The 19,413-nt window shown below is 48.9% G+C and overlaps 1 protein-coding gene across 1 annotated transcript in view; it reads left to right on the top strand.

The window, feature by feature from the left end:
- Positions 1–670: 670 nt before the first annotated feature.
- Positions 671–19,413, top strand: part of LOC130198341 (protein FAM131B-like) — a 35,100-nt gene continuing 16,357 nt past the window's right edge. The window contains exon 1 of the mRNA XM_056421494.1: positions 671–718. Within this exon, the coding sequence (XP_056277469.1) occupies positions 691–718 (28 nt within the window). The 5' untranslated portion in view covers positions 671–690. The remainder of the gene's footprint in view (positions 719–19,413) is intronic.

The following is a 19,413-nucleotide window of genomic DNA, read 5'->3' as shown; positions in this document are numbered from 1 at the left end:
GAGTGGGCGGAGTCTCAACAGGACAGTGGCGTAGTCATGAGCAGGAATTCCACGACCCAGACGATCCATCAGGCAGATAGGATCTATGCCGTCTCATAGGGTCCGATGACCCCATGAGACGTAAAGTCAAAAGGACTTCCGGGGAGAAAGCAGAGTTAGTAACGTGTGATTGTATGTGTGAGTGAGTGTGTATGTGTGAGTGTGTGTGAGTATGTGTATATGTGTGTGAGTGTGTATGTGTGTGTGAGTGTGTATGTGTGTGAGTGTGTATGTGTGAGTGTGTGTGTGTATGTGTGTGTGTGAGTGTGTGTGTGTGTGAGTATGTATGAGTCAAAAAGACAGTGAGGGGGGCAACCAGGGGCGTGCGACGATGGCAAAAAGAGAGAGAAAGAGAGATAGGGAGGGAGAGGGAGAGAGAGAGGGATGGAGAGAGAGAGAGAGGGAGAGAGAGACAAAGACAAAGAGTGATAGGGGGGGAGAGAGAGAGAGGGAGAGAGAGAGAGAGGGAGGAGGGAGAGAGAGAGAGGGAGAGAGAGAGGGGGAGGAGGCGACGTGGATGACACAAACACATCCTCTCTGCTCCTCACACACAGGAGGAGAGGAGGACGGCGAAGAGGAGAGGAGGAGAAGAAGAGGAAGAGAGGGGAGAGAGAGAGGGATGGATGTCCTGTAGAGCCTCTGGGAGACGACATGGGCTGCATCGGATCCCGGACCATCGGTGAGGACCAGCGCCATGTGGACGGGGGATGGAGGGATGAATGGAGGGGTGGAGGGAGGGAGGGATGAATGGAGGGGTGAAGAGGTGGAGGGATGAATGGAGGGATGGAGGGATGAATGGAGGGGAGGAGGGAGGGAGGGATGAATGGAGGGGAGGTCAGAGGCGCCGGCACGAGGGTCTGTTATGGTTCACTAGACCTGTTAGACCTGTTAGACCTGCTAGACCTGTTAGACCTGCTAGACCTGTTAGACCTGCTAGACCTGTTAGACCTGTGGATGTCTGTGTGTCTGTGTCTGTGTGTGTGTGTGTGTGTGTGTGTGTGTCTGTGTGTGTGTCTGTGTGTGTGTGTCTGTGTGTGTGTGTCTGTGTGTGTGTGTCTGTGTGTGTGTGTCTGTGTGTGTGTGTGTGTTGTCATGGCTTGGCTCTCAGCCACAACAAACGCACGATGGAGACCGTGGCGCGAGTAGAAAAAGAGAGAAGTTTTATTCCACCGCTACCGGATAACAACACCGGCGGAAACACAATTCATAGCCCGGAGGTCAGCTGTTCCTGGCTGCTCCTCATCCTACATCCTCCGGCCAGAGAGAGAAAGACTGCAGCCCTCCTCAGGTCCTTTATGGAGATCCTGATTGGATTGAGAGCACCTGGGGAGAGGCTGCACCTGGAGACAATCAGGGAGAGAGAAGCACCCACACACCCCCCCACACCCCAGCAGAGACAGTGAGGCAGAGGTCGTCACACCCACCCCCTTAAAGTCGGTGTCCCAAGGACCACCGGCACCTGCAACCAACCCTATCCCAAACCAAAAAGTAATACTTAGTGCCATGGGGCCCGTGACAGCGCGTCAGCAATAACATTGTCGGACCCCCTAATGTGCCTAATATCAAGGTTGTAAGCCTGAAGAAACAAAGACCACCTCGTCAGTCTTTGGTTGGGACACTTCATTGAATGTAAAAAGGTCAGGGGATTGTGATCTGTGTAAACCACAATTGGTCCTCCTGCTCCCACATATACAGTGAAATGCTGCAACGCGCAAATGAGTGCCAACGCTTCCTTCTCAATAACCGAATAATTCCTTTGGTAGCTGTTAAGTTTCTTTGAAAAGAAACTGACGGGTCTCTCTACCCCCCCCTTGTCAAGCTGGAGCAGAACCGCACCGATTCCCACTTGGCTTGCATCTACTTGGAGACTAAAAGGACGATCAAAACATGGAGCCGCTAACGCCTGAGAGGAGCACAACAGAGCCTTAACCCTCTCAAACGCTCTCTGGCAGTCAACCGACCAAGTATATTTTTCCTTAGCCCTAAGAAGTTCAGTCAAAGGAAACACTGTACTGGAAAAATGTTCACAGAACCTCCTGTAGTAACCCACCATACCCAAAAATCTCTGGAGTTCCTTTTTGGTTGTGGGCTGTGGGTATTCAGATATTGCTCTGACCTTGGCCAGAACTGGAGCCACACAACCCTGACCTACCACATGGCCTAGATATGTCACTGTTGCCTCGGCAAAGACACATTTGGCCAAATTAATAGTCAGATGTGCCTCCGCCAACCGTTCAAACAACCTCTCGATGCGCTGAACATGAGCCGTCCAAGTATCACTGCAAATTACCAAATCGTCCAGATACACCGTACAGCCCTCTAAACCCGACACCACGCGATTCATCAACCGTTGGAATGTAGCAGGGGCATTTTTTAACCCAAACGGCATTACCTTATATGAATAAAGTCCCGATGGTGTGATAAATGCCGCTATTTCCTGTGCTCGCTTGGACAAGGGGACCTGCCAATACCCTTTAAGCAAATCAAATTTGCTAACATATTTTGCAGACCCCACCTGATCTATACAGTCATCCATCCGCGGCAAAGGAAAAGAGTCAGATTTTGTTACCGCATTTACTTTTCTTAGATCAGTACAGAATCTAGGTGTCCCATCCTGCTTCGGCACCAAAATACATGGAGACGCCCAACTAGATGCTGATGGGACCGCAATTTTATTCTCCAACATGTAATTAATCTCTGCATCCAGCCGATTACGCTTGACTGGTGGCATGCGATAAAAATGTTGCTTAATCGGCTGAGCGTCCCCAACATCAATATCATGCTCAGCCCAGTCGGTTTGTGAAGGTGTGTCTCCAAACAGACACAGATATTTGTGTACCACTGCTGAGAGTTCCTCACGTCTTGATTCTGCCAAATGAGACAACAACTTGTCTAAATTATCTAGCGATTCCGAATTTCTCAAACGACCACAGAGCAAACTATCATCTGGTTCAGGCACTATATCCCCTTCATGCGTCAAACCATGTGTCACCGCCACAGCCGACTGGCCTTCCTCCTTCTCCACCCCTGTGTTTGTGTTACCCTTCCGCTTGTGGTAGGGTTTCAGAAGATTTACATGACAGAGGCGTTTAGTCTTCCTTCGTTCTGGTGTTGCCACAACATAATTTAAATCAGAAGTTTTCTCAATGATAGTGTATGGACCTGAATACTTCGCCTGAAATGGGGAACCAATAACAGGCATAAGTAATAGGACCTGGTCACCTGGATTAAACTCCTGTCGTGCCGAACGACGGTCATACAACTTTTTCATTTTCCTTTGAGACACTGACAGCTTTTCCTGTGCCATACTCAAAGCAACAACCAACCGACGTCTGAAGCCATTCACATAATCCACCAAGCTTCGTGGTGGCTCAGTGTCCACACAACCCTTTTTCAGCACTGCTAAGGGACCCCGTATCGTATGTCCGAAAACTAACTCATTAGGGCTAAACCCCGTACCTTCATGTACCGCCTCCCTTGCAGCCAACATCAACCAAGGAAGACCTTCCTCCCAGTCTCCATCTAGCTCAGTACAGTAAGCACGTAACAAGGATTTCAATGTCTGGTGAAACCTTTCCAAAGCACCCTGACTTTGGGCGTGGTAAGCTGTTGACTGGTTCTTCTTAATCTTCAAAAGTTTCAACACCTGAGCAAACTTGTGAGATGAAAAATTGGAGCCTTGATCACTCTGAACGACCTTAGGAATACCAAATATTGAAATAAACTGCGACAAAGCCCTAACCACAGCCTTAGTTGTAATCGACCTCAAAGGATAAGCCGCTGGATACCTAGTGGTTTGACACATCACAGTCAGCAGATATTTGCAACCAGACTTTGAACATGGTAAAGGACCCACACAATCCACAATGAGATGTGTAAATGGTTCACTTACCACTTGTATCGGCTGTAGTGGTGCTGGTTTGATCTTCTGGTTTGGTTTCCTGTCAGCTGACACACATGACATGTTCTGATATACTGCGACACATCTGTCTTTAGACGTGGCCAAAAGTAGTGCCTCAGGATGTTCAAATATGTTTTCCGAACCCCAAAGTGTCCACACTCATCGTGTGCGACTTTCAGGACAAGAGGACGAAGCTTAGTTGGCACCACCAGCTGGAAAACCTCAGTTTCTCTACCATCAACAGCCATCCATCTTCTAAACAACAAGTCATTACGCAACATGTATCCACTTGAAGCGTTTTCCCTTTCTGCCATTGGCGCAGCACAGTCAAAAAGCCCCTTCAATGAAGAATCCTGACGTTGCTCCTTTCCCACCTCATGGTGTGTAAGTAACACCGAAAACTCAGACAAAGATGAAACCTCCACTGTGTCAGTTGACTTTCCATCTGATAGCAAGTCATGATCCTTTTGGCCCTAGCCCGTGTGATCACACACGAGGCCGTAACGTCTGGCACCACTGTAGAGCGCCTCTCAGCTCCTGCCTCAATCAGACCACCAGTGACTACCACAGAAGAACCATCAGCCCAGACTACCACCTGCTAAATCGTTACCCAGAATGAACTGTATCCCCTCGATTGGAAAAGCCGGACGTACCCCAATAGCCACATCCCCTTTAACAAGATCACAGTCAAGATACATCCTATGAACAGGAACAGGAAAAACCGTTAATCCCATCCCCCGAGTCCGAACCGTGTCACCAGTGTCACTTTTCTCCGACAAAGGCAGAACAGAGTCAATAATAAAGGAGTCAAACGCCCCTGTATCCCTCAAAATTTTGATTGGAATTTTGACCTGGCTACCTACCAATGACACCAACCCCTCTCTTATAAAAGGAGCATAGGATGCCAGAACCTCAGGTCCACACAAGTGGTCCGTAAGCGCCTTGTCAACACAGCCACTACTCACAGGAGCAGCGAACGCAACTGGTTTACCCACAAATCTTCCTCCCTTGGATTTTGCTCTAAGCACCGGACAATCTGGTTTCCAATGGCCTTTCTCACGACAATAGTTACAAGTATCCTCCGATTTTTCCAAAGCCACTTTCTTTGGATCCATCCCCAATGACCCAACATCAACAGCCCTTCCACTTCCCCCAAACCCAGGCAGATCTCCAGCGCCCTCCGAACTTGCCCTTATGCAGTAACACAAACTCATCCGCTGCTCCTGCAGCCTCGGATGCCGAAGTTACCCTGTGTTCTGTTATATAGGTTGCAATGTTGTCAGGAAGGATGTTTTTGAACTGTTCCAAAATCATGAGTTCACCCAATTTGTCAAAAGAAGTGATGTCCAGAGCAACTACCCAACGTTTAAAATGAATCGACAAATCCCTTGCCATTTCCACATAAGTCTGCCCCTGTTTTTTCTCCAAGGACCTAAACCGCTGTCGATAAGCCTCAGGAACAAGTTCATACGCTCTAAGCACCGCCAACTTTATTTTACATAGCTAGAGCTATCCTCCGAACATAAGCGCAGAATACGCGGACTGTGCTTTTCCTGTGAGTACACACTGAAGCATCAGGGCACAGTCTGCATCCGGCCATTCCTAGCTTTAGCCACCCGTTCAAAAGCAAAAAAAAAGTGTCAGGATCACTTTCATTAAATTGCGGTAACAAGCGCAAGTTGTTAGCATCGAACCGCGGAGGCGACTTGGGCCCCTGTACACTGTGCCACTCACCCATGGAAAGACGCTGTCCTTCCATATCAATTTTGGCTTTCTCAGTCTCCTGCCGCATCCTCTCCACTGCAATCTCCTTTTCAAACTCCATCTCATACCTCCTTTTGTCATGACTCAGCTGCAACAATAACATCTCCTTCTGCTGCTCAAAGGACAGTGAACTAGCTTGCAACAGAGGTTTTACCACCCCCTCTTTCTCTGCCGGCAACACTCCCGTTTCCCATAATGCCGACACAATCGAGGCTTTTATAGTGCTTTTTAGCCTCTTATCGCCCACGACTTCCACCGAGAAATGTTCCGCAATAATGAGCAGCTGCTCCATTGAGAAATTTCCAAGGGCTTCCTGAGACGGAGCCCTGATAAACGCGTCTATATCCGCCATACTACAACGCAACACAGGAGTTTACACTGAGAGAAAAAAAAAAAAAAAACTGATTGGAGTTTCCCCACTCACTATGACACCCGCTAACTAATCACCTCCCTAGTCTTCATGTGGTTACTTGCGGCGGGTACTTATGCACTACAGACCGCTGGCCGAGCAAAGCGACTAGCAAGCTAGCAAAAATACTGCGACCACGGCCATGCTCCCAAACCGAAGTTTCAGCCACTTTCACCACAACATTACACCCCGCACAACGACCCCAAGGGAACCGTCGCTACCACCTATCAGGAGAAACTCCGTACAAAATAACGAACTAACTCAAACACACAACCTTATCTTCCCAGTTTGGACGAGCCCCCAGCTGTCATGGCTTGGCTCTCAGCCACAACAAACGCACGATGGAGACGGTGGCGCGAGTAGAAAAAGAGAGAAGTTTTATTCCACCGCTACCGGATAACAACACCGGCGGAAACACAATTCATAGCCCGACGGTCAGCGGTTCCTGGCTGCTCCTCGTCCTACATCCTCCGGCCAGAGAGAGGAAGACTGCAGCCCTCCTCAGGTCCTTTATGGAGATCCTGATTGGATTGAGAGCACCTGGGGAGAGGCTGCACCTGGAGACAATCAGGGAGAGAGAAGCACCCACACACCCCCCCACACCCCAGCAGAGACAGTGAGGCAGAGGTCGTCACAGTGTCTGTGTGTGTGTCTGTGTGTGTGTGTCTGTGTGTGTCTGTGTGTGTGTGTGTGTCTGTGTCTGTGTGTGTGTGTGTGTGTGTGTGTGTGTGTGTGTGTGTGTGTGTGTGTGTGTGTGGAGGAGGCGGGGCAGACAGGCGGCGGCGCGATGTCAGCGGAATATGATGCAGCTTGAGTCCTCATGTCCACATGGATGACACCGGAGAGAGAGAGACAGAGAGAGAGGGAGAGAGAGAGAGAGAGAGAGAGAGAGAGAGAGAGAGAGAGAGAGAGAGGAGAGGGAGAGGGAGAGAGAGAGAGAGAGAGAGAGAGAGAGAGAGAGAGAGAGAGAGAGAGAGAGAGAGAGAGAGAGAGAGAGAGAGAGAGAGAGAGAGAGAGAGAGAGAGAGAGAGAGAGAGAGAGACAGGAGAGAGAGAGAGAGAGAGAGAGAGAGAGAGAGAGAGAGAGAGAGAGAGAGAGAGAGAGAGAGAGAGAGAGAGAGAGACAGAGAGATTTTTTTTTTTGATTTTTGAAAAACACTTTATTTACATTTCTTTAACCATTACGTTTCTTTAAAAATGAAGTGTTTTTAAAAATCGGGTCGTTTAAAATAAAAGCAAACAAACAAAACAAAATATTTAAAAAACAGAAACACATGCTTTACCTAATAAAAAGTGGTGCAAACACCAGCTCCTCCTCCACCACAGAACAAACAATACCTTTAAAACACCAGCGTTGTTTAAAAGCATCCAGGTCTCCAATGTGTTTATAAAACCTGAACTCCAGCCAGAGTCTGGCTCTGATGTTACAGAGCCACACTGCCCTGGCTTCCTGCCCCTCTCTGTTTTCCACCCGCACCTTCCTTCTTAAATATATGGCCATTTGGCCCGGATAAAAATTAAGGAGCTGCCACTTTTCTTTTCCGTTTTTTGTAGGCAGCTCCCATGATAAAAACCTTCTCTGTAAAGCCACATTAAAAGACTAAAACCAATGTTAAAAGAGTGAAGAAACTCAAAAGTCTCTTACACTCGTTAAAAACATGGTAAATAGTCTCCGGAGGTCACAGAAGGGCACTGGCTCAGGACAGCGGGATTGATTACCAAATAAAAGCGTTGGACGCGACAGCACCGTGTAAAATCCGCCACTGGAGGTCAGCGGTCCTTTTCTTCAGGGAGGCTTGTATAGGACCCCCACTGCGGGCCAGGGCCTCCATGCCCAAGTCTCTCTGACCACACAGTGGGCGGTCTGTTGCACAGTCTGGACCTGTTGATACTCTTCACGAGGTTAAAATACAAAGTCTTCTTGTCTGCTTTGTTCAGTGTGCAGTTTTCTGGGTGGCTCGTTCTTAGCAGGGGCGGTGAGTCCCCAGCCCCGGGCTGAGGAGATGTCTGGGAAGGGGTCTGCAGGGTCCGCTCTGCTCTCTGCTGGCTGTAGTCGCTGAGGAGGCTCCTCCCAACCCGGTCAGCCTCTGCCTCCACAGCTCCAGGAGCCTCCCGCCACCAGGTCGAATGCATCCCCAGCAGGAGCCCAGGGCCGGGGTCGCTCAGCCGGCCCCACTGCATCCACCAACTGCTGCAGGAAAGGGTCTTTGTTCGCAGCAGCGCCCGTTAGTCCAGGGTGACGCTGCTGCTAATGTCCAGTCGTGCATTATAAATTAATGGTTCTCTCAACAACCAGAACAGAGAGTCAGACTGTGGGCACCTTTCGTGCTTAAAAGGGCCCACGACTTTAAAACACCCTGATAAAAGGAGGCAGCCCACTTAGTTTTAAAATGCTGGAGTCTATTAAAACAGAGCAGTATCCAGCCCCAGGTTGTCAGCGCCTGAGGATGCAGCTGGCCACGCCTCGCCACACTAAAAACCCCGGACTCGTTAAAAACTTCTGAACAAACTGTAATCTAAAGTGGCCGTCGGCTGGCCAGGTGGACAAGGCCCTGGCCCCCCTCCTCTCTGGCTAAAAACAGCACCCCCTGTGGCACCCAGTGTAGACCCTCCCAAAAGAAATCCACCATCTTCTTTTGTATGTTAGCTAAGAAGCCAGAGGGAGGGTCTAACACGGTCAACCTGTGCCACAGTTGGGATGCAATAAGATTGGTGTATATTTGGAGGGATTTTCTCCTATCAACCGTGACCAATTATTTTCAACGGTTTCTACTTCGAACACGTCTACCTGTCTTGACCCCATCCCGACGAGGCTGCTTAAAGACGTTTTGCCTTTAATTGGCGGCTCTCTATTAGATATTATCAATGTGTCTCTGCTAACAGGCCACGTACCACACTCCTTCAAGGTGGCTGTTATTAAACCTCTCCTGAAGAAGCCCACTCTGGATCCAGAGGTATTGGCTAACTACAGACCCATCTCTAACCTCCCTTCTCCAAGATCCTTGAGAAAGTGGTGCAAATCAGTTGTGCGACTTTCTACATCATAATAGTTTATTTGAGAAATTTCAATCAGGGAAAACACCACAGCACCGAGACGGCACTGGTGAAAATTACAAATGACCTCTTAATGGCAGCAGATAAAGGACTCCTCTCTGTCCTGGTCTTGTTAGACCTTAGTGCTGCATTCGACACCACCATTGACCATGACATCCTGTTACAGAGACTGGAGCAGTACATTGGCATTTCAGGCACGGCACTAATTTGGTTTAAATCCTATTTATCAGATCGATCTCAGTTTGTATTTGTAAACGATGGCCCCTCGATAACCACCAACGTTAATCACGGAGTTCCACAAGGTTCTGTGCTTGGACCAATTTTATTTACCTTATACATGCTTCCTTTGGGCAATATTATCAGGAAACACTCCATAAACTTTCATTGTTATGCAGATGACACTCAACTATATTTATCGATAAAACCAGAGGAGAGCAACCAACTCTGTAAAATTCAAGCATGTCTTAAAGACATAAAAACATGGATGACCTGCAACTTCTTGATGTTAAACTCAGACAAAACCGAAGTAATTTTAATGCCCTGAGCACCTCAGAGATCAATTATCTGGTGATGTGGATTCTGTAGACGGCATTGCCTTAGCATCCAACACCACTGTAAAGAATCTTGGCGTTATCTTTGATCGACTTGTCCTTTAACTCCCACAAAGCAAATCTCAAGGACTGCATTCTTTCATCTACGTAATATTTCAAAAATCAGGCACATCTTGTCTCAAAAGATGCAGAAAAATTGGTTCAGCGCTCGTTACTTGAGACTGGATTACTGCAACTTTATTAGCATTAGCAGGCTGCTCTAATAAATCTCTTAGGTCCCTCGAGTTGATCCAGAATGCTGCAGCTCGTGTTCTCACTAAAACTAAGAAAAGAGATCACATCACTCCTGCACTAGCTGCTCTGCACTGGCTCCCAGTAAAATCAAGAATCACTTTTAAAATTCTTCTCTAACGTACAAAGCCTTGATTGGTGATGCACCATCATATCTTAAGGAGCTTGTACCATATTGCCCCACTAGAGAGCTACGCTCACTAAATGCGGGACTACTTGTAGTTCCTAGAGTCTAAAAGTAGAATGGGAGCCAGAGCCTTTAGTTATCAAGCTCCTCTTTATGGAACCAGCTTCCAATTCAGTCCGGAGGCAGACACAGTCACCTCGTTTAAGAATAGACTTAAGACCTTCCTCTTTGACAGAGTTATAGTTAGGGCTGAATCAGGTTTGCCCTGGTCCAGCCCCTTGATATGCTGCTATAGGCTTATAGCTGCCGGGGACGTTTTAGGATGCACTGAGTACCTATCTCCTTTTTTTTCTCCTTAAGGATGAATTTTCATCTCTCAATCACACGTTACTAACTCTGCTTTCTCCCCGAAGTCCTTGACTTTACGCCTCATGGGGTCATCGGACCCTATGAGACGGCATAGATCCTATCTGCCTGATGGATCGCCTGGGTCGTGGAATTCCTGCTCATGACTACGCCACTGTCCTGTTGAGACTACCACCCTCCTCCCCACCGCCATCTGCCTGATGGATCGTGGAGGTCTCCATCGTGGAATATGCCTACTATGAACTATTCATACACTCTGTCATATTCATTGAATGTATTTTAACTCTAAATCTGTCCTTCTGTACACATTACATCTATTGCATCTGTCCATCCTAGGAGAGGGATCCTCCTGCTGCTCTCCAGGTTTCTTCCTTTTTTTCCCTGAAGGGTTATTTGGGAGTTTTCCTGGTCCGATGAGGTTTTGGGACAGGGATATGTGTACAGATTGTAAAGCACTCCGAGACAAATTTGTAATTTGTGAAATTGGGCTATACAAATAAACTGAATTGAATTGAATTGTTTAAAACCAGTACTCTACCCTTAAAAGACATCTGGGGGAGCAGCCACTTCCATTTGGAAAGTTTCCCCTCTATCTTCTCTGTGACGCCCTCCCAGTTCTTCTGGACCATGCTCGGTTTCCCCAGGTATATTCCTAAATATTTAAAACCGTCCTTTTTCCATATGAGCTTTTGTGGAAGAACCGGAGGCGCATACGCCACTCCCCACAGCGAGGGCCGCTTCTTTCCAGTTCACCGCTGATGATGCTAAAATCATGTACTATTTGATTTAAAGGTTTACATCATTTTGATTCTTGATAAAAACAACAACGCTGCCGGCATATGCCGATAAAATCATTCCTTTACTAAAACCAGGTAAACCAAACCATGTAGGCTAGAGCGTATTTTAATGAGGAGGGTTGAGGGAGAGTGCAGAGCATCCCGGACAGAGCACAGCCCTGCGGACCCTCTACTCACTCTAAAAGGAGCACACAGCCTGCCGCTTTATCTTCAGCACACTCTCAACATTACTGTACAACACCTTGATCTTAGCTATGAAGCCAGCGCTGAACCCAAACTTCCCAGAACTTTCCAGAGGAAGCCGTGGTTCAACGCGGTCAAAAGCCTTTTTCCTGATCTAGAGAAATCAGACCAGTATCCATACCCAACGAGCTGGAGACCTCCAAACGTCTATGAGGAGGTGACGTTGTCCACCATGGACCTGCCGGGCACACAGTAGGTCTGGTCCGATGGAGGACCTGCTCCATAGCTCCCTCAGCCTGGAGGCCAGGACCCTGACAGAAGCTTGTAATCCACACACAGCAGAGACACAGGCGCCAGTTACCTGTCCTGCGGGTTTCCTTTTTGGCAGTAAGGCCAGCACTGCCTCCCGGCAGGACATCGCATGGAACCAGAGGCCAGACTCTCATTGAAGACGTCTAGGATGTCCCTCCGAGACATCCCAGTATTTTTGTAAAATTCAGCGGGAGGCCGTCGATCCGGGCGCGCCTCCTGCATTCCTGCAGGGCAGCTTTCAGCTCTGGGGGTTATGGGTCTGTCGAGGCCTCATTAGTCTCCTCGGAGACCTGAGGCAGCTCCCACAGAGCCTCCGTCGACTCTCCCTCCTCCCTATACTCAGTGGCATAAAGGGAGGAGTAAACCCACCGCCGCTTCCGGATCTGGCTTGGCTCCACAACCGACTGCCCCGCGTCCGTCAGCAGTGAGTGGATCACTGCCACTGCCCACCCTCTCCAGGCCAAGAAGAAGCTAGAGGGAGTGTCCATCTCGATGGTCTGGAATCGACCTGACCAGTGCGCCTTGCACTTTTACTGAACAGGTCGGGCGAGCCGCTTTACTTTTGAGGACTTCAATATGTCCTCGATCTCCTGTGGACTCGCTTAAACTTTCTAGGTCCACTATCTCAGTCTCCAGGTCCTTCATAGATCTGGTGACGTCTAGTGACGTTGAGTGTGCTGCTGACAAAGGAGCTTAATTTCTACTCCACGGTCCCACCACTGCCTAAGATTATTAAAATCACTCTTCCTCAGCCTAAAATGCCCCAAAATAAAACAACACCTCTCTAAAATTCCTATCGAAAGTTAAAACTGTATTAAAATGCCAATATGCGCTCCTAGGTAAAAAATTCTAATAAAAACATGACATAAAACCAAAGAGTGATCAGTAAACCAGCCGAATAATGCTGCACATTTTAAAAATATTAAATGGTGCTTAAAAACATAAATACGGGTATAACCTGGCTGAGGAGATCCTTCCCTAACGTGGGACCATGTGTACTGTCGGCAGTCCGATGCATCCTTCTCCACACGCCCACCAGACCATGAGAATGGACCAGCCTCCTCAGCACCTGCTGTGAAGCTGGATGTGGCTCTGTGGTTTCTGTCATTAAAATCATCCTCTGTGCAGTTAAAACCTCCCCAAGAATAAAAAATCCTCCGAGGCACAGTCATTTAAAACATCATTAACTTTGGATAAAACAGCTGCCTCTCTGTCCCAGTTGTTGGAGCATAGATATTTATAAAACACGTTAAAAGGTCGAACTGTGCCACAAAGAACAGACAACCTCCACGATGTGTTTGAGGTCCAGTGACCGAGGGGTGAAGGCCCTGGAGAAGTGGAAGCCCACCTCCGCTGAGGTTGGTGTTGTGGCCCAGGAGGACTTCCCCCCACTCCTCCTCCAGTCCGCCTCGTTGGTGCTGTCGCTGTAGCGTTTTGTAAGAAGAGAACATCGTTGGCCTTCATCTTGTTAAATTCATAAATTGATGTTCTCTTCTTACTGTCCTCGCTCCATTTACGCTTAAAACTCCGACTCTGAATGTGTTCATTAAAAGAAAGAGTTTAAAAACAAATAAAACTTAAACCAACAAATCAAAACACACATTGAGCTCTCCACCTCCCCTGCTGGATGCACTCCTTTACTTTGGGCAAAAACTTTGATCCTAAAACCTCTTGTTTGTCTAATTTTTTCCCCTCATGTGGAAATGGCACGAGGTATGAAGGCCACGAGGTCAGGAAGTGATCCTTGACCTCTACTTTTTTCCCCTTTTGTTTTGTGCAGAAACAGCCTGATCTCATCATCTGTGTACAGCTTTGCCTGACTATTTGTTAAAACAGAGGAGAGTCGCTGTCCTGACCCTCCTCGTCACTACTGTCCTCCACCGGCCCCGCCCCCTGACTCCTCCTCCTCACTTCCACCCTGCTGGCCTTGGCCTCGCTGCCAGCACTCTGGCCACTCTTCTTTCTCTTTGAGGCTCCTTTCTGCCCCCCTGCTTCCTCCTCGTCCATCTCCACCTGCTCCGCCCCTCCTCCCCTGCACCGTCCTCCTCCACCTCTTCGCCTCCCCACCTGTCCTACCCCTCAATGGGCTTCTCACCCTGTCCTCGCTTTTTTTCTTTTCTCCTCTTTCTCACTTTCCTCATTATTCTCCACAGCAGTCCCAGCTTCCACCTCTAAGTGCTTGCCACCATCACCACCATCACCAATATTTTTTGTTTTTTAAATCTTTTTTTGTTTTTCCCCCCTTCTTTTTCTTGTTTTTTTTTCTCCTCCCCACTCCCACCTCACCCCAGCCTCTACCCCACTGCTCTTGGCAGATCCCCACATCCCTCCATTTTTTGGTCCGCTTTTCCTTCTTTTCCTTTCCTCTCACCGCTCCGACTCCACCCACAGCCTGCCTTCACTGCCCTGTCCAGCATCCCCACCTCATCCCACCCTCACCACCTTTGCCCGCATCACCCCATCACTCACCCTCATTCATACCCACCACATGTGTGTCGGTGCAGCAGCAGTGACGCCGCCGCCTGCTTGGAATCGGCGGCGCCGCCGCCACAGCGCCGGCCTCACCTGCTGTTCCCCACGCTGGTGTAGCGCGTCGTGACGCGCCGGACGGACCCGAGCCGCCGGACCAGCTGGCGCAGGGTCGCCTCGCTCGAGCAGGCCTCGCGGTGTGCCCTCTCCCCGTTAATGAAAGCACTTCATCGCCGGCGAAGACGCCAGAGACGCGTAATTAACATCATCTACTCTGACGCTGAAGCGCAGGTTTAACTCAGCGCCCGTCGTTGAGTATCATATAAACCGATCTACGGTAACTCATGATATGCTTCATCGAGCTCTCCTTGAACCCCGGAGATCTCTCATCGGGAGACCAGCTTTCCGTGCCGGGAGGCTCTGCTGAGAAACTCATCGGAGATGAGCGGAGGGACGTTGAAACGAGGACTCTGGTGGACGGCTGGTCCAGCGGAAACACCTGCACAAACAAATCTCCACCGAGAGACCCCTCTACCACGCTTACCTTCCCACCTGATCCAGGAAGATCACGACCGAGCTGTTCATCTTGGCGGACTTCACGCTGCTGAACCCGACTTTCTTCCCGACTGCCGAGCCAATTCCACGCTGCACGAGAGTCACCGGCAATCTTCATACCGTGTCCTCGTGAGCAGCGGGGAATCGGGCAAACATTTCCGCCACGACCGAGCCGGTGAGGCACCGCAGCGGAAGACACCCAGAGAAAACCCAACTAATCACCAAACAATTTAAACTACTGTGAAACCCAACTAATACACCACATAAACTAAACACACATAACTATGAAAGAACAGAAAAGAGAGTAACACACAGACAACGCTCCGCAGCTCCCAAACACACACCCTGTCGCTCTGACGCTCAGCGTGAACTGAGAGAGAGAGAGAGAGAGAGACAGAGAGAGAGAGAGAGGAGAGAGAGAGAGAGAGAGAGGGAGAGAGAGAGACAGAGAGAGAGAGAGAGAGAGAGAGAGAGAGAGAGAGAGACAGAGAGAGAGAGAGACAGAGAGAGAGAGAGAGAGAGAGAGAGAGAGGCAGAGAGAGAGAGAGAGGGAGAGAGAGAGAGAGACAGAGAGAGAGAGAGAGGCAGAGAGAGAGAGAGACAGAGAGAGAGAGAGAGAGACAGAGAGACAGAGAGAGAGAGAGAGAGAGAGAGAGACCTCCACCGCATTGATGAAACTAAGGTCATTGCATGTTGGGTGTCTGAGAATATTCCTATCTCTCTCTCTCTCTCTCTCTCGTCTCGCACTGTGCGTCATGCAGCTACGTAATACATTGAAGACGCACTTAGCTCACGCTGGGTTTTCACACACACAGACACACACACACAGACACACACACACAGTCACAAACACACAGACACACACCCACACACAGACACACACACACACACAGTCACACACACAGACACACACAGTCACACACACACAGGAGGGAGCTCATGACTCGTGCAGGATGAGTCAGAACCGGGCCGGTACACTCAGGTGAGTCTGAAGGCTCTGCACATGTAGGTCAATTCTGCAAAGTCAACGGTGCCACACCTACACACACACACACACCTACACACCCCCCACACACACAGACACACACCTCCACACACACACACAGACACACAGATACCACACACACCCTTTCTATACTCAACAACCTTTTCAAACAACAATTGAAACACTGTGTCCTGACACACACCTGTGTGTGTGTGTGTGTGTGTGTGTGTGTGTGTGTGTGTGTGTGTGTGTGTGTGGGGGGTGTGCAGGTGGTATATACCTGGAGTCCCCACATTCAGAAGTGTCCTTGAGCAAGGCGCCTCGGTCGCTCGCTGCCTTCGGCATGAAGCTCTAAATATAAATGAAGTCCATCTGGAACATGTGGAGAGTCAGCGCTAAGGCTGCATTCTCCCTCCTGACCACCAGAGGGTGACTCCTTTGGTTGTATAGAAGTCTATGCTTCATGTGTTAGAGCTGCATTCTCTCTCCTGACCACCAGAGGGTGACTCCTTTGGTTGTATAGAAGTCTATTCTTCATGTGTTAAAGCTGCATTCTCTCTCCTGACCACCAGGGGGCGACTCCTCTGGTTGTATAGAAGTCTATGCTTCATGTGTTAGAGCTGCATTCTCTCTCCTGACCACCAGGGAGCGACTCCTTTGGTTGTATAGAAGTCTATGCTTCATGTGTTAGAGCTGCATTATCTCTCCTGACCACCAGGGGGCGACTCCTCTGGTTGTATAGAAGTCTATGCTTCATGTGTTAGAGCTGCATTCTCTCTCCTGACCACCAGGGGGCGACTCCTCTGGTTGTATAGAAGTCTATGCTTCATGTGTTAAAGCTGCATTCTCTCTCCTGACCACCAGGGGCGATTCTCTGGTTGTATAGAAGTCTATGCTTCATGTGTTAAAGCTGCATTCTCTCTCCTGACCACCAGGGGGCTCCTCTGGTTGTATAGAAATCTATGCTTCATGTCTTAAAGGTGCATTCTCTCTTCTGACCACCAGGGGGCTCCTCTGGTTGTATAGAAGTCTATATAGTGACTCTACTTCTCTTGATGTATTCCCTCAGTAAACATTGTAAACATGAGTTTATGTCTCAGTCTCTAGTTTCTAGTCTTCTTCTATACAGCCTGATGTCATCATTTATACTTTATGGTTTGTAGAGTCACACAGACCATACGGGACACTTTGGGGGCGGGGCTTAAGGTGATTGACAGGTGGTCCGGTCTGCTCCAGGTCTTTTGGTCCTTTCACTGTTCATAAAGTTAATGGACACACTGTTGGACCAGATGTCCTGACTCAAGGTCTAAACTGGTCCTCACAGAGACGGACACACGGACACACACACACACACACACACACACACACACACACACACACACACACACACACACACACGGGACACACTTCAAGCTGCTCTTTGTATGTGTCAAGGAAAGCATGGTCACCCTTCCTGTGAGTGTGTGTGGGAGTGTGTCATCCTTTCCCATGAAGTGAAGCATGCAGCTGGTGTGTCCAGCCTTTACACTCACACACACACAGATGCACACACACACAGACACACACGCGCACACACACACAGACGCACACACACACACGCACACACACACACAGATGCACACACACACAGATGCACACACACACGCACACACACACACAGACACACACGCACACACACACACGCACACAGACGCACACACACACACGCACACACACACACACACACGCACACACACACACAGATGCACACACGCACACACACACACACACACACACACGCACACACACACGCACACACACACACGCACACACACAGACGCACACACAGATGCACAGACACACACACACACAAACACACACACACACTCCCTGCGTCTCCATCAAAGCCACATCAGCTCCTTTATGAGGACAGATAGAGGCGGCTGGGGGGAAATAAACAAAGGGAGGGAACGTTTGACCTTTGGTTGTCATTGAGTTGGACGGAGGGATGGAGAGGGGCGGAGGAGAGGAGGAGGAGGAGGCTGATGAAGAGCGATAAGGACGGGGAGGGAGTCGAGGGTTTTTTGTGGCGTGAGGATAGAACATGTTTTTTGTGGTTTTGTGTCTCTCCTCTCCTCTCATATCCCCCCCTCCTCTCCTCCTCCCTCTCTCCATTATTCGTGGTGTCAGAAGTAGATCAAAGCACATTGAGCTCGGCGTGTGTCTCTGTGTTTATATTCTGTTTCACAAACGAGTCGAGAGCCACGAGCAGGACTGAGTCAGAGGCTTCGGGGGGGGGGGGGGGAGAGGGGGGGGATCTCTGATACCTGCTGCCCCCTTTGGTTCAGGGGAAGTTCAGATATTCGTCTCTACTATAGTTACTAAGTCACGTAAAAAAAACAAATTGTTTGCAATAAGGTCAAACGCCAGCTGTGATTACGCAACACGCCTCGGTCCCTCGTGGTCAACGTCTCCACTGGCAACGAGGAGCTGGAGGTCAGAGGTCAGAGTCCTCAAACATCTTGTTTGTGATGTTTTTAAATGAACACAACACGCCCTGATGGAGGTCAGAGGGTCATGGTTTACGAGGACGTTGGAGGAGCCAATAGAGTCTCATCTATAAACCAATAGCTCCTCCCACAGTTAAAGGGCCGGTACGCTGCGAGGACGAGGGGGCGGATCCTCCAACTTGTTTCCTGCAAGTGACGAGCGTCTATTCTTATATTTGGCCCGAGCGAGAGGCTGCTGCTAAAAATAGATCTGTGGGGGGGGGGGGGGGGGGAGGAGGGGGGGGTCAATGAGAGGGAGGAGGGGAATGATACAGTAAATATGGGTCAGCAGCTCTCTCTCTTACTCTCTCTTCAGTTTCTTCTTCTCACCCTTGACTTTGTACATATATATACATATATATATATATACATATATATATATATACATATATATATATATATATATATATATCAGCAGCTCATGGTTCACGTGTAGGGAAGGAGAGGCGCTCCTTTGTCATTTAAAATGAGAATAATGGTGACCTTTTATTTGGGGGGTTCAGGGAGGAACAGCGTCGGCCTCCACGGGACCAGACTTTAACTTCCTCAGTCACAATCTAAATGGATGAATTCCTCTTTAAAGACTCTAATGGATATCTATTCCTTCCTTCACTCTTCCTTCACTCTTCCTTCCCTCTTCCTTTACCCTTCCTTCACTCTTCCTTCCCTCTTCCTTTACTCTTCCTTTACTCTTCCTTCACTCTTCCTTCACTCTTCCTTTACCCTTCCTGCACTCTTCCTTTACTCTTCCTTCACTCTTCCTTTACCCTTCCTTTACTCTTCCTTCACTCTTCCTTCCCTCTTCCTTTACTCTTCCTTCACTCTTCCTTCCCTCTTCCTTTACTCTTCCTTCACTCTTCCTTCACTCTTCCTTCCCTCTTCCTTTACTCTTCCTTTACTCTTCCTTTACTCTTCCTTTACTCTTCCTTCCCTCTTCCTTTACTCTTCCTTTACCCTTCCTTCCCTCTTTCTTTACTCTTCCTTTACCCTTCCTTCCCTCTTCCTTTACTCTTCCACTAATCTTTGTTCTCCCTCTAGCGCTCTCTTCCCCTATCTTCCTCTCCCTCTCTATCTCTCTCTCCT

Source organism: Pseudoliparis swirei, chromosome 1, assembly GCF_029220125.1.
Source record: "Pseudoliparis swirei isolate HS2019 ecotype Mariana Trench chromosome 1, NWPU_hadal_v1, whole genome shotgun sequence".
In the NCBI taxonomy this organism is placed as follows: Eukaryota; Metazoa; Chordata; class Actinopteri; order Perciformes; family Liparidae; genus Pseudoliparis; species Pseudoliparis swirei.
Note: the sequence above shows the minus strand (reverse complement) of the source record. Positions and strands in the feature narration are given on the sequence as shown.